At 37.8% G+C, this 15,812-nt stretch overlaps 1 protein-coding gene and 1 non-coding gene across 2 annotated transcripts; one reads left to right on the forward strand and one right to left on the reverse strand.

Annotated features, from left to right (window-relative positions):
- Positions 1–237: 237 nt before the first annotated feature.
- Positions 238–15,691, forward strand: LOC137257689 (proteasome assembly chaperone 2-like). The gene is made up of 7 exons (XM_067795065.1): positions 238–487; positions 6,593–6,764; positions 8,714–8,772; positions 9,386–9,504; positions 10,025–10,213; positions 12,359–12,476; positions 13,753–15,691. Exons 1-7 carry the CDS (start codon positions 431–433, stop codon positions 13,864–13,866), a joined length of 828 nt encoding a protein of 275 aa, XP_067651166.1. The 5' UTR covers positions 238–430; the 3' UTR covers positions 13,867–15,691.
- Positions 4,795–4,910, reverse strand: LOC137259087 (U5 spliceosomal RNA). The gene has a single exon (XR_010954694.1). It is a non-coding gene; the product is annotated as a U5 spliceosomal RNA (small nuclear RNA).
- Positions 15,692–15,812: the final 121 nt, after the last annotated feature.

The raw sequence follows: 15,812 nt of genomic DNA on the forward strand, positions 1-15,812 counted from the left end.
TAACGTGTCGAACCACGAAGAAACAAGAAATATAGCGATGTCACGAAGCTTATGATTATGTGATATATGAAAACTATTTACTGCTCAAAAAACCGATTGGCGATATCATTGAGATATCAATCATTCGCTTCACTGATATCTAAATGTATTTATATGTTTTCAAATTGAATGTTGTATTTGTACATATTGACGAAACGGGGTCATTGTACGTCTGTGCAACGAAGAACGGAAAGTGGTGTTATCTTGTTCGTCTCGTGGTTGTTGTGTGGACAAACAGGGTATGAAGGAAAGTACCAGTTCTCAATGGCGGCGTCCATGAAAGCATGATATGTTGGAAACAGCAGTATTTTGAGTGTTGACAAATTACAAAGAACGTTTGTGGGTTTGGGGGATTCAGTCTTTTTGTGAAGTGTTGACTCATACGTTAAGTATGTTCGTCTCAGCTGATGACAAGGAAAGGAACTGGGAGGATTACACATTTATTTTGGTAAGTGATTAGTGACTGTCACTAATGAAGGAATATTCATAATGATTCTTTTAATCATAACCAACCGACAAGATTTGCAGTTTATTGCTTAAATGGTGAGTTCTTTTATAGGGTCGATGGTTGAGGGGTGGGGTGTTGGGTGTTGGGTGTTGGGATACGGGCGGACCCGTCCTTACCCCTCCCTTTTATATACAGTAGAAGGGAGTCCTTCGCCGGAGTAACATTCCAAGGCTGAAATAAGCTCATTGATACTTTTAAATGCATGTTCAAGTTTTTTAAATATAAATTTAGGGTGAGGCATGCATGTAAGTTCGTAATTTTAGTTTTTGATAGGGTTGGCGGGAAAGGTTACCCTTTTGTATATCATAAGTAATATAAGAACGTATTTGTGTTATTGAAGTAATTGATTATGATTATAGTTTTTGAATGGGTATCGACTAGAATATTGCCATATAAATATGAAATTGTTATTTGGATAAAGCTTCTTCTAAACTTAAAGGGGCACTGATGCGGAGCGAATAATGTTTCTCGCCAACGGTCGAATTGCGAAACCAAACCGCAAATTGGTCAGCGCCCGCTCCTTCGACCGTGACGGACAAAGGAACTGGGCTCCTGTCCATATTAGCAGAATTTCTTCACCTAAACAATCAGGAGGCCGGATGCCCATCATATGCCATTTGTTTAAAAATATCCATGGTATTCCTTGTCTGATCGTAACCAAATATCCCAGCAGTGTAGTTCTGTTCGGATGCTTGGATGGTATAGTTACTGATCCAATTTGATCCTATTTCTGTGTTTTTAACCTCGATATTTAATCATGTTACATGAAAATATGATGTCTACACGCACGTAGCAAACCATTTGTTTCAGTACGGAAGATTGCAAAGCTTTATATATATAGGTAGTTTTGAGTGTTGGTTCAGCTGTGATAGCAAATATCATACGTAAATTTTGGTAGCTATGGTAGCTACAATGGTTTATTATTTATGATAATAAAAACACACAGTTGATTTATTTGAATTCGTAAACAAAAAGCGATGACTTTGCCTTTGGTAGAGAAATCTGAAAATTTTCTTACGTAAAAAACCCTTATTTCACCTATTTACCCAAGTACACAGCAAATGCCTGTCTGTATTCCTTATGTAACGAAATTTCGTTGGTATCCTCAAAACAGTTTCGGCACATAAGTGTTTTCAGGCTGCATGCGACACAGAGATTACATCTTCCTTGCTGTAACTCGCGTTTGATTCTCTACACCTGCACGTGTTATTTGTCATCATTTCTCTGGATGGTCAATTAATGAATTTATAACAGGTATAATTAGTAGTAACACCACTTCGGTTACTCAACAAAGGTTCCCATTTGGCATTTCTCCTGTCTGGAGTAAATACTCAACATTATAAATTAAGGTCTGTAATGGCAAATGTATTGTATGTTATGTAATATGTGCATGTAAGTGATGCAAGAGGGTTTATCAGCTGAGTTACAAAAACAAACATCGATCAAAGGATTAACCGATAACACACTGATTGATTAATTACTTTTATCTTCTGGCGGATTTGTCAAAAGGCAGTGTGTGTAGATGACTACACCCTGTCGTAAAGAGTGAGTGCAAAAACAACATCCTCCCTTCAAAGAATTAACCACCCTTGCGTTGATTGATTGATTGCTCATTATTGGTTAACTAAATTACTTAGGATAGTGGACATCATACAAATAGTTTGCCAAGTGTGCTATCTTGGGAGACCAATGAGAGATTTATCTGGTTTTCACCAACGAAAGACGTGAAACGATGTGTTACTTTTTCGCAAACTAGACAGTTGTAAGGCACGCGACACAGAGCAGGATTATTTACCAGCTGCAGATGAATGGAATGCGATTTCTTTTACGTGGATATTGATGGATACATTCCTGAACAAGGTAGTAGCCTGACATTGTTGCTATAAAATTAGTCTGTTTTACATTCATTATTTGCATTTTGTTTTATTTTATTTGTTGTAGCATTCAGCAGAATCTATATGACAGAAAACACACACTAGATCGCGTATGTGTGTGAAATAGGATCCACATTGGCATTCTATACAATGTATAAATGTTGCTGTTATGTTAGAAATTTACTATGAGTATAAGCAGATCGTGTGTTCTTTTATTAATTTTCAGAATCATACAAATATGACAATAAACTAATTAGGGTTATGAGACAAAATATAGAGACGTACATTGGCTTCGTTATTTTTCCGTCCTAATAGTTTTTTTCCATTTCTACCACTGGCAGATGATTAACCTTCAAAGTGTTTCATTTGTTTTCATAATACATTTGTTATGAAGTAAAAATGACTTCACCTAAGTTGATCTGTCTATAATTAAACTATCAATTGCGCTTACGGAATGCGCAGCAGAGGTCACGAACCAGTCACCAATGCTGGGATATCATCCGGGTACTCACGGGAGAAAAACAATAACAAAAGTTTACACCAGTCCACGGAAAATGCTCCGCATCAGTGCCCCTTTAAAGTCATATTTGTAATTTCTCTTGTAATTCTTGTGTAAAGTTTTGTTAATGGTTATAGTTTATATTAATTTCTAAATATTATTTGTGATGGGGGAACGGGAACAACTCATACTTTTATTTTTCCAAGACCTTTGCCATGGACATGTCATGAAAATAATGAAGCAAGACTTGATTATTTACAGACTCTTGTCATGTGGCTGGAATGTTGCTAAACAAGAAACAAAGCAGATCAGTGAGATGCAATATCTCACTATATTAAGATCCCCAAAATACAGTGCAGGTGTAACCTGTATTATGAATGGAAACAATCCTTACAGTTCAAAATATCTCTGACTGTATGCATGTTATGTGAGATATTACACAGAAAATTGACCTTTGAAGATAAAACATGTAATCCAACCGATAGATTAATTTTATCCATAAAATGTACTATAGAGGTTAATAACTTTATTCTTTTTGATGATGTCTTGTTGTAAATTATTAAAACACAAGCTATATGATTTCATTGTTAAGTTGCAGGTTATGTAATGGTATATCTATTTGCTAAGGGTTCTGCCCTGACCCCCTTGAATTGTATTCTGTTGTATTTTGATTACCTTCAAGTCTTGTTAATCTGACATCGTCCGTTGCACAGCAGATTGTCTGATTAACGGGGATGTTGGACTAAATAATTGAGACTAACTTACGTTTTTTTTTATTTCTTACCAACAAAAGCTTTGGATAAAGCCAATTGTGGGATAAACGGAGGTCGAATTAATGAAACTTGACTGTAGGATTTCTAGGGGATAGCGTTTAAATTTAGTATTATGTTTGGTATAGGGTTAGGGTTGGTTTTATGTGAAAAAATATCTATTCAAGCATTGAATGATTAAAAAACAGGGCTTATGGGTGGAAATCTTTCCATCTATTGTGGTATTTGCACAAAGATCACTGGAGCAGATTTGAATTATTTGTAATTTTCTGTATGCACCTGGCCAGAATAATATCAGCTATGATCCCAATTATCCAATACATGACTATAGCTCTTGTTTGTTTGTGTTGGCATTCTGATTGAGTAATGCAACAGTTTTTACTTATATGACTTTATGTAGTCCACTGAACCTTTTCTCAGACAGAAATAACATTTGAAATATACAGTTTATTGTGATCTTGCTCTTACCAAGCTAATAAGATAGCAACAATTTTAACCATAAAATTGACATGCAAGTGTTTAGTAGTAAAAGTGTAATCGCATTGCTAGGCCTAGTCTGTCTCAAAGTCCATGGAACCATATTATTTTCCCAACTGCCTCACCCTCCCTGCTATGTGAAAACTTCATATAAAGCACGGTTCTGAATCTCCCATGTCATTGGGGTTCCTTTTCATTTTAAATGAGTTTATTTGTTACTATCAAAATTATAAATATTCAGAGACTACACTTAGTCTGAGCAAGGCTGTGTGGCATTTCAGTGACTTAATGTTGATACCCTGATTATTTTCACTACACTGCAAGCACAGTTGTTAGCAGTATGAAACATCAACATGGTAAATTTCATTAAAGATATTTTTGTATGAACAAAACTGTAGTCTTTGTGATTTGCATTGTACATGATATCAGTATCAAATATATTGATAACATTTCATCAGTGTGAAAAGGATGTAATTTTTCTTTTTTGTATTTTGTGTAAGGACTTCTTCACTGACTGCCATCAAACTGCTTAGAGAGGCATTAAACGAACAGTATTGCAGTATGTTTAGTATATGTGATAGATTGTCACAAGTATTTTCTATTGCCTGTTCTTTGTTTGAGTTATGTACCCTACCAGGTAGGGCTTAAAAAATAAGTCTTAAGACTCATTGAGTTGTTCCTCCCCACGGAAATCTTTAGTAAAAGGCGAAAGATTTATGCGAGGTGAAGAGAAACCAGAGCTACAGTGGAGAAGTTTAAATCAGATTGTATACCATCCCGACAGTGTTTTCAGGTCAGGTGACTTCACAGAGAAATCCTGATAATTATAATCACATGACGTTTGAATCATGTGTTACTTCCACACTTAAGAATCTAGCCTGTTTGAACTCATTTGTGATATTTTTAAAAAATTTAACTGATGACCCGTAATAAAGCTACAGTCACATGATGTGAACATTTGAACACAATGAGATATACGTTTCCCTCCAGATCCAGGTTTGAGCGTAACTGAGCTATTTTTAGCACCGCCTTTGTGAGCCAGTATCAGCTAGTGGTGTCAGCTGTGTCCTCACAGTAGGGCTATATATAGATAGTCAGAAACAGGTCCAATTCAGCAACTGAGCCATGACCAACATGAATAGTCTGAGACTAATCTAAATATTAGTCTCTCTCACAGTCTCCGAGCCTTATTATTTTCCATACAGCCTAGCCCTATCTGCAGTGATTAAGTCTTAAATGGAGCAAGTCTAGATTTCCTCAGGTTCTGAATCTCTGCTCTCCTTGGGGCTCCTTTTCAATTTTACGATGTGAGTGAGAGCCCAACTCAATTGAACATTTTCAATTAAAATGGGTTAGTTACTATCAAAGTTACATATATTCAGTGACCAAGTGTTAGTCTAGCTAAGGATATGTACATGTGATAGAAACAAATAACTGTTTAACTAGAAAAGGAGACACGGTGAAAGAGAAGATTCTGAATTTGGGGAATATGTAGACTTGCTTCATTTAGGGCTTTAACATCACGGAGCAACTGGAGAGGAGAGGAAATATAATATTATTGAGGAACTGCGAACCTGACTAGTACAATGTATATCCCAACTACAGTCTCTTAATCAACATCTGCAATGACTGGAAGTTACGTTTGTTATGAAATAACACAAGCTGCTGGTACCTTCCAAAAAGTAATCAAAGCTGTTTGTGCTTGTGTAGGATCAGTTTTTCTGCTATCCAATCACAGATTATGTATTATTGCTAGACAAACTTCTCTAATGTGTTTTTTAATGCTTGTCTTCTCTAAATCTATGTTTTATTTTATATGTAATTTTGTTTTTGTGATATCACTAAGTAGATTTTGCTGTAAAATGTTTATTAAATGGTTGAAAATTTTAGAAATACATAGAGTAGCATCTTCCCAGGAACTGCATGGGCAAGAGATAATATTGAAATGTGATAAGCATTAGAGCTGTGATGATGTATCATTGCATCAATAATCATGATACTTTATCGGACAATAAATATATTAGCGATACTTTTTTCGTATTGTGATACATGTCATTGACCTTAAAATTATTAACTTTCATTAAAAATTGACGGTTATATCAAAACTGTTGCTTGCCAAATTCAGTGACTGTGTAGATTTACCAACGTGACTAAATTTCTACAAGCCACAATCAGCCTCCGCAAGATCTCCGTACAATCTATGAACAGTGGCCTCCATAGAGGTTTTCCAAGGCCTGTCCACAAGGAAATCACATGATGTCCTAAAATAATGTCAACACAAACGTCATAACCTGTAGTCATCCACGAAGCCTAAAAAGTTGTATGGAAAATCATAGACTACTTTATCTATCGTACAGCACTTGTGTCAAATGAGATTCAGTTATAAGATGCATGCCATTATGAGGACTTGTATGCTTGCTTCCAGCCCTGTGTGTCCGTGGGGAATGTTGGCCAGCTGACGGCTGACCTGGTCATCTCAACCTTGTGGATGGAGAGAGTTGGGTTCGTCTACCATGAAAGCATCCTCCCTATGGTCGGCAACAACCCCTTCGCTCACCATGATGCCAACATCTGTAAACTCACCACCAGCTGCGAAGGTAACTACAGCGTTTCCCAAATGTCATCTTGTCAAACATAACCAGTTTAAGTAGCTTTCAATAAACGTAACACAAGTTATATCAGTCTAAGTAAACTTATCCTCAGTACTTTTTGTTACACTCCACTACTGAGTTTAACAAAACCTTATGTGAGGTTGCATCAGGTAACCTTTGTGATTGACCAATCAGAACACAGCTTACCAGATTGTGAAAGTGGAAATTCGCACCTACCTTTTGAATATTATATCTCGGAAAGGTTCGTACCCGAATGATTCTGAATGCTATTTAGCGTACTCTCGCTTCCAGAGGATGCAGAAGGCGTACGTACAACCATGACAACTGTGAGTAAACAGTCGCTGAAAATAGTGTTTTTGGCAATATTCAAGGATCTTATCTTGTGGAAATATTAACTGATGGTAACCATGTCAACAGAAATCCAAAAGCGTACATGCTGCAGGTCAAATAATTGTGTTATATGGGGATATTTGTTTGTAGAGAGATCTGTGTCAGTGACCTGAACATTCTGAAAGTCCCTCCAATGCCTAGAAAGTAGCTGTTGTCTGATTGGTTAAATCTGTTTAACTGTCTCACGTTTGATTCGACGGTCATTGGTCACTCAAAGGTTACCTGATGCGACCTTCTGCTAGGTTTTGTAAGACTCAGTGGTGGAGTGTAATGAATAACACTGAGGCTAAGTTTACTTAGACTGCATGTTATATATAGAATTACATTTTCCTAGTTATTTATGGATTCTAGTTCTTTTGTTGGGATGAGCACACAGTGTCAGTGCCCTGACCTGCTCAGTCACTGTGGCTTCCACATTCGTATCCAAAGTTACGATTGTGAGTATATGGGTTCAAATCATCAGTGGAACACAAGCCAATAAAAGTACTGTTGGAAATAGGAAAAATCTTTTTTCACGTGAAGCATGTTTTTAGTTTGGAGACTTGTTTGGTCTTGTAGGCTTATGTGGTGTGGTGTGTCGTCTGTCTGTCTGTCTGTCTGTCTGTCTGTCTGTCTGTCTGTCTATGATGCAGTAGTGACTATGCTGAAAATACCATTGATGTCGCTTGCTTGACCTAACTTGTGAACATCTGAATTGAAGTTGTTTATAACCAGCTACTATTTGATGGTCAGACTCACCTATTTGGTTGATGATGTCATTGTACCCCATGATTTGTACTCATGATGGCAATCACTGGATTGTTTGGTCCAGATTTTCATCATATAGCTGCAATCTTGTTGACAAATATGTTAAACAACAAAGTCTTTCCTGCATGTATCAGTATGGAATGTGATATTTGGTATGACAATAATATTTTGAGGGCATATCTTGAGTTTAAGCAATCTATGGCCTTTATACCAGATTTGTTAAAATATGCAAATGTTTTTCACTTATTTGAACCTTCTACCCAAATGATGTGTCTGTGCGTACCATCTCATAGGATTCATATTGTGTTAAAACAGAAAAAGCAAAGCAATTTGCATCAACATGGGCTTTTTCAGTTATCCTATGTATTTTGTCCTCTTTGGAATGATATCTATTGTAGATTCATTTGCAAGCTTTGTAACAAGCACCTGTTCAGACTGTTGTGATGAATCAGGTGATATATTTGCAACAAGCACATGTTGAGACAGTATGTGATGTATCCAGTTGTATATTTGCAACAAGCGCCTGTTCAGACTGTATGTGATGTATCTGGCGGTATATTTGCAACAAGCACATGTTCAGACAGTGTGTGATGTATCCAGTTGTATATTTACAACAAGCACCTGTTGAAAGTGTATGTGATGTATCCAGTTGTATATTTGCAACAAGCACCTGTTCAGACTGTATGTGATGTATCCAGTGGTGTATTTGCAACAAGCACTTCTTTGCACTTTATGTGATGTTTCCTGGGCTATATCAGAAGCAAGCACCTGTTAAGACATGTTTTTTTCTATTACAGTATATGAAAGTCAGAGCAACAAATTAGTTGTCCTTCAACAGAGGTCACCATTTGTCAAGGTTGGTAATATTGTGTTGCCAATTACTCAGAGTAACCCATCTTCAGATCCCACATTTGGATTCTAGTGTCCTCAAACCAGTATAGTGGACTTCAGTAACATGTCTTCACAATCCCATGTACGATGACATCACCAACATTGATTAGAGTAATTGTTTTAGTCAGTGTAATCCCCGCCTAGCAATCATCAGTTATGTCAAGGTCCCTGATGACATCACTTGTAGTGACAAAGGTCACTGTTCCAGCTTGTGTGACACCGGAAACTGGCAGGGGTAATGGAGGTGAAGAATGATCTGACTACCACAAATGGCATTTTAAATATTGAATAAAGCATATTTCACATGAGTAAATATGGGGTTGGAAATCTGAGAGCACAACCCAGTGCGGAAATGGGAGTGTACCTTGGATGGTGGCGATATTTTATTTTGACATGGAAAATATTTTTTTAACCGTAGCAAGGGAAGTGCGTTGCCTACCTTTGCTTGCTTCGCTCACATATACATATACATGTATTTACTAAATATCAAGGTAGGGTTCTGCAAGATGACCTCTATGTCTGAGAAGGACGTTGAGTAAGATGTCTGTGTATCTGCATGTATGTCTCTGTTAATTCAGGGCAAGAAGAAGAAATTCATGAGTTGGCTTGCTGAGTGGACAAGGCTTCAGAGGTTCCATCAGGTAGTCATACTGACCAGTAGCTACGCAGAGGAGAGACTCGATGTGCAGTTACAAGGGTACGTTTAAGAGTCAGATCATTGCTATAAACATTAGCAGCTATGCATGGAGGCTGTCAAGCTCAGATATAAACTTGTCTCTACATTTCTGCTTCTCATTATTTTTATGCTATTACACATACTGGTCCCAAACATAACATGACTTCTCCCAGCGGTATAGGTACCACTGTACATCTGAGTTGCCTCCCTTAGCAGCCAATCAACGGTTTTCAGTGGATGGAAATTCAGAATTCACAATTGTGATGAGTGAATGAGTGAGATGGGGTTTACACTACTTTGAGCAATAATCGAGCAATATCATGGCAAGGGACACCAGAGATGGCCTTCCCATGTTGTGCCTATATGGGTTATCGACCTCAGGTCTTCAGTGTGACAAGCAAATGCTTTAACCACTAAGTTTGCCCTACATAGTAGGCTTTGATAGAACTGAAACAGTAATACACTCAAGCCAATGTAACATTTCGTAGAGGGAATGAGAGACAAGTCTGATGTATGATTGAATCTGCTCTTTCTGTGGAAGGTCCCAGTTCCGCTTCATCCCATCAGAGTCAATGGACAGGAAGTGTGGTGATCTGTTCCGCACAAAACTGGGTTGGCAGGAACTGGAGCGGAGAGCTACCCCGACTGAACTCGCCATCGATGGCAGCTTGGAACCAACAGTGCTGTACATGCCAGGAAGTGGCATAGCGAAACAACTCTTCGAGAACCTGTGAGTTGGTTTGATGTCTGTCATCTCTGGTGTTCTGCTGTATCTATTAGCAGAGACCATATAATAGATTATTATATGGTCTCTGCTATTAGTATATATACTTGGATGCATTCACCATCATTTATATCTATAACAACTGAAGCAGCACTATGTCCAAAACTTAGTTCACAATGTTGCGACACACGGCCTAGATTTTCAAAGCTCTCCTAAGATAGTCATAAGTTAATCTTATTGTGTGGTACTTACGACTGTCTTACAGATAAGAGACCTTTGAAATCTAGGCCCAGGACCTCTGGAAGCAGAAGGTTTAGAATAAATAAATGTTCGTCTCTTCATGAAGTCCCTTATATGTTAAGCAATGTCAGTCTATGCGACACAGAAGAGAAATGTTAGTCATTGGTTTTCATCTCAAGAGTATGGAATAGGAAAAATGGAGTATGACTTCGCTTCAAGACAAAGCAATGGTGGAGCGTAGTTACCATTCATGAAGTGTCTTCAAGATAATCAAAGATGAATGTCTGTCAAGTTTCAGTGATTCATCAGGATCACTTTTAGTCCTGCTCATATTTGGTTTCATTTCTTCCTGTATCCACAAATCTTTTGCTAACTGACCAATGGTGTCCACATGAATATGTACAAACACCTAGTTGCAGGTTCAGGAACATGCAGTAAACTTGAAGAAAGTACTGTGACAATGTGAACCAGTCTGACCATCTGTGAATGGGTATTTTGTAAGGATGGGAAGGACTCATTAGCTTGGTGCATCTTTTGGCTGCATGAGGTGTATGACCCCAGGGAGTCGAGATAGAAAATAAAAAATATGATGTGCCATTGAGATTGACATCCAGTGATCGTAGGAAAAGAAAGCACTGTAGGTATGCATGTTGATAGATTTGTGTGTTATGTAAATATAATAATATAATATAATATACATAATATAATATATATATAATATATATATAATGTATAATATAATATATATAATATGATAATATCATATGTTCAGTCTAGATCCTTATACAAGGTAAAGCCAGACTGGCTGTTTTTTAAAAAATAGCTGGAGTGGTTACAAAACACATAACAATTACTGGTAATTGTGAATGTTATGTGCATACGGGGCCTCCAGCCACAAAACAACCTTATCTCTAAGGTTAACAGAGATGAGAATTTTCCACAAATCCACAGAATTCCGTGTATTTGATGGCACTGGTGTCATTCATGATATATGTTATATTGTTTCAGTTAAGATGCCCATCCCATTGTCATCTTATTTCACTCACCCATTCTCATCCCTGGGTTAACCTTATCGTTAGGATTTCCACCTTGGACCTTCACTAAGGTCTCCTTTCATTAAGCAACCTTAGCTTACGTTAACCTTATCTTTAGGGTTTCAACCTTGGACCTTTACTAAGGTCTCCTTTCACTAAACAACCTTAGCTTAGGTGAATTTTATGTAAAGTGAAAACACTAAGGTTGGCTTGATTCCAGTCTAAGTAAACTTAGTCTCATTACTTTTCATTATACTCCACCAATGAGTCTAACAAAACCTTATGTTAGGTCGCGTCAGGTAACCTTTGAGCAACCAATGACTGTCCAATCAAACGGGAGACAGTTAAATAGATTTAACCAATCAGACAACGGCTACTATTTGGGGATCGGAGGGACTTTCAAAATATTCAGGTCACTGACACAGATCTCTCCACAAACAAAAATCTGCATATAACACAATTATTTGACCTGCAGTATATACGCTTTGGGGTTTCTGTTGACATGGTTACCATTAGCTAATATTTCCACAAGATGACATCCTTGAATATTACCAAAAACACCATTTTCAGCGTCTGTTTACTGGTCGTTCTCATGGTTGTACGTAAGCCGTGTGCATCACTTGGAAGCGAGTGTGAGCTGAATAGCATTCAGATTCATTTGGGTACGAACCATTTCAAGATAAAAAGTTCAAAAGGTATGTGCGAATGTCCACTTGGTAAGCTGTGTTCTGATTGGTCAATCTCAAAGGTTACCTGACGCGACCTCCCATAAGGTTTTGTCATACTCAGTGGTATGAATGTTATTGCACTTTGTATGTGTTTGCTGGACTGACAATGTTTGAACTATTCCATGATGGTGTGTATGTTATTGTTTCAGCAAAACTGACACATCAGTTGTTGTGATGATGATGTTCTGTTCAGAAGGGGACAATGCCCATGATGCTGTTGCCATGGTTACACAGTTAAATAATTGGCTAGGGATTGTCTCTTTAAAGGTAAGCAGAGGTCTGCCGTCTTACATATACACAGTGACATAAGATTACTATGTGCGTGCGTGCGTGCGTGCGTGCGTGCGTGCGTGCGTGCGTGCGTGCGTGCGTGCGAATCAAATCAAATCAATTTTTTGTCTTCTTGTGACAAGGGTTCAAATTACTGTTTTGACAATAATTTCTCATTTTGTTTTTTTTGTGTTTTTGTTAACATATATTTCAAATTTCAAAAGCCCATGTTTCTTATGATCACAGTGGCTCATGAATACACTACACAACAGCATCCTGCTTACGTCATACATAGTGTTACCCTCCACACAAAGGCTTGTCACACTTGTTCTCTTTTGGTGTTACCTAACAATTGAGATCATCTATGCTCAGTCAGATATGAAGAAGCAATCATTTGCTGTTTTAAGGAAGTTAGAGGAAGCTGTTACACCAAATAGAGGAACAATAGAGTGAGTGAGTGAGTTTAGTTTTACGCCACACCCATGCCAGCAATAGTCCCAGGTATATGGCAGCAGTCAGTAAATAAAGTCTGGACCAGACAGTCCAGTGATCAACAGCATGAGTATCGATCTACACACTTGGGATACAATGACATGTGCCTACCAAGTCTGTGAGCCTTACCACCCGATTCCAATAGATGCATTTTACAACAAGCATGAGTTACTGAAGATCAGTTCTAACCTGGATCTTCATGGAGGAAGAGACTAATTTAAAAAATATTTTCAACTAAACTCAGTATTTGAATTAGCATTATGACTCCTGTAAACTTTGGCCCATGGTTTTCCAAATCCCAGTTTTGAATATTTTTTCACTTGTTGTGTCTCTTAAACAGTTTGAAATCTCATATGTATCCCTGAAACCAGATGCTGCCTGTTCACATTAATGAGACATAGTCTCAAACCTTTCTGACCTGTGAAGGTCCTGGGGTAGAAGAGGCCTTCAGCCACCCATGCTTGCCATAGAAGGCGAATTAACTAACAGGATCAGGTGGTCAGGCTTGCTGACTTGGTTGACACATGTCATCGGTTCCGTATTGCGCAGATCGATGATCATGTTGTTGATTACTGGATTGTCTGGTCCAGACTCAATTATTTACAGACTGCCACCATATAGCTGGAATATTGCTGAGTGGGGCATAAAACTAAACTCACACACACACTTAAACTTTTCTATCCAAAGTAAACCTTATTTTTCATCACTTGAAGCCTGGACCCATTTAAACTCCATTGCGTGAAGCCTTGTATTTGTTGACACCATGCTATCATGTGATTAGGCTGCTCCTGGTAGCGAGGTGGGGAAGGAGGCGACCGGACCGACTGAGTGGAAGGTTCCAGTATCATGGCGTCTGGTCTTTGGGACAAGAGCAGATCGAACACTATTCCACTAACAGAATATTGTCAAAACCAGTAAACATCAGGCTGGAATTTCTCCAGCCACCACTGTGAGTGAACTGGAACAAGATGTCCTCGATGTACCATGGTGGACCAGAAATTTTTCAGAACTTGTGTCAACATGTCAGCTACTCCACAAGGGCTCATTAGGTACATTACAATCACTCAGAATTATTCTGATTTATACCGCATACCATGGTCAGCTGTATCATCCTGCAAAACATGGTGGACTTAAACAACAAAGTAAGCAAAACATCAGGTTTGGATGATCTCAAATAAGCCATCTTCAAAAGGGTCTTCCTCCCAAATCACAGCTTTTGTCTGGCACGATATCACACCACACTTCTCTGAAATAAATAATGCATTCCTCTCAGTGATACTATCAGCCCTCATTGAAACTATTATATAATTTATTCCAAAGGAATTTACAGATTTAAACTACAGTAATGAAAAGTTGTTTACTTTCCATATTTGGCAAGTGTTCTCTAGAAGCTGCCCACCTCTAAGTTTCAGTTATCGATTTGAGGCAAGTCGAAAGGGTTAATAAGTGTTCTGTTGCATCAACAGGAAGCTAAACTGAGTGTATATGCACACATGTAATATAGGCCAAAATAGAATACATTTCTTATTGTTTGTATATCATCTTAAATTTAGTAGTCATATGAGTAGACCCGGACATTTGGGCCTTCAGTTGCTTGGCAACCTTGGTAATTGTTGTCACAGCAAGCTTGATGTGAGCCATTTGGGGAATTTGGGAGGAGGTGCCTTTTTATTATGAGAGTCCATTTGCACAATCTTTTCATGTTTTCAGATGATGCTATAAATTATTTTACTTACATGACTGGTTAGTCTCTCATGGAATTGACATTTTAATATTAGTCCTTTCCTGTAACATGGGAAAGGCCAAACAGTCAAGCAGTGAGCACTTTTAGATTGAATACTTTTAATTACAGGTACAGTAAAAGCTGAAAGTTAATTTGGCCTTCTTATACTTGTATACTATTAGATTTAACATTGTTTCATTAATTTTAATTTTACATTCTGAAAATGGCTTGAGCTATGACATCAGTTAATATGTGTATCACATCATGTGTGCCATTATCTTACCTCGCACATAAATGTTGTTTTCCCATTGGCTTTCTCCTATTATTTTCAATGTACCCCTATTACAAGCAAAGTACACTTTAATGTACCTGGTTGCCGATGGCAACTCATTCGGTACATGGTTACAGAACATCTGTATCTCAAATAACCAGTTGAGGTTCCAGATTCTTTGAATATAGTCCTGCTTTGGGGTACAAATAAACATTTAAATCCATATGAATTATACCATAGCGACTTTACTAAGACAGGTACCTATGGGGAAAAACATCAAGATGCAAGATTCAAATCTTTTGATTCACTCAAGTTGGCTAAAGTGTACAATCTGAACAGTTCAAAACTCACATTGAGGTGTTTGAGCAAGATAGATACGTCGTTCACAGGTCCCTCTGGCCCATGTGTTGATGTACCTTTGATGTTTGCATATGATCCCCTCACTCTTCAGGCTCAGGGAACAAAAACAAACATTGACGGTACATGAACCCATGCCCCCTTCATGAAAAAATGAATTTCCACTGTAGAGCTACTTGGTTGTGGGACTACCTGTTGCTGACACACTCTACACTACAATTGTTATGTTGCTTTGTTCAGAAATTCTACATTTGAAAGACCTTTTGAACCTCTCATTTTCATATTCATAACATCTGAATCATATTGCTGCAAGGATTCATTCTTTGCATCATGAACATGAAAACATTTGTATAAAAATATTTTTAAAAATGATGTTGTCTTTGTTTTCTTTTGAGATGGACAGCAACCCCTGGTTAACTTAATATCTCAATTTGGGTTTGTCATTTTCATTACCATCAGAACCCTGTAGAAAGCGACCGGGAAAGTTTGG

Source organism: Haliotis asinina, chromosome 12 (assembly GCF_037392515.1).
Source record: "Haliotis asinina isolate JCU_RB_2024 chromosome 12, JCU_Hal_asi_v2, whole genome shotgun sequence".
NCBI lineage: Eukaryota > Metazoa > Mollusca > Gastropoda > Lepetellida > Haliotidae > Haliotis > Haliotis asinina.

What these genes read in the sequence shown, in the direction of transcription:
- LOC137257689 (XM_067795065.1), top strand. Translation starts at nt 431, where the DNA reads ATGTTCGTCTCAGCTGATGACAAGGAAAGGAACTGGGAGGATTACACA. An exon ending in AGGATTACACATTTATTTTG is followed by an intron (nt 488 to 6,592) that starts GTAAGTGATTAG and finishes GCTTGCTTCCAG; the next exon opens with CCCTGTGTGTCCGTGGGGAA. An exon ending in AGAGGTCACCATTTGTCAAG is followed by an intron (nt 8,773 to 9,385) that starts GTTGGTAATATT and finishes CTGTTAATTCAG; the next exon opens with GGCAAGAAGAAGAAATTCAT.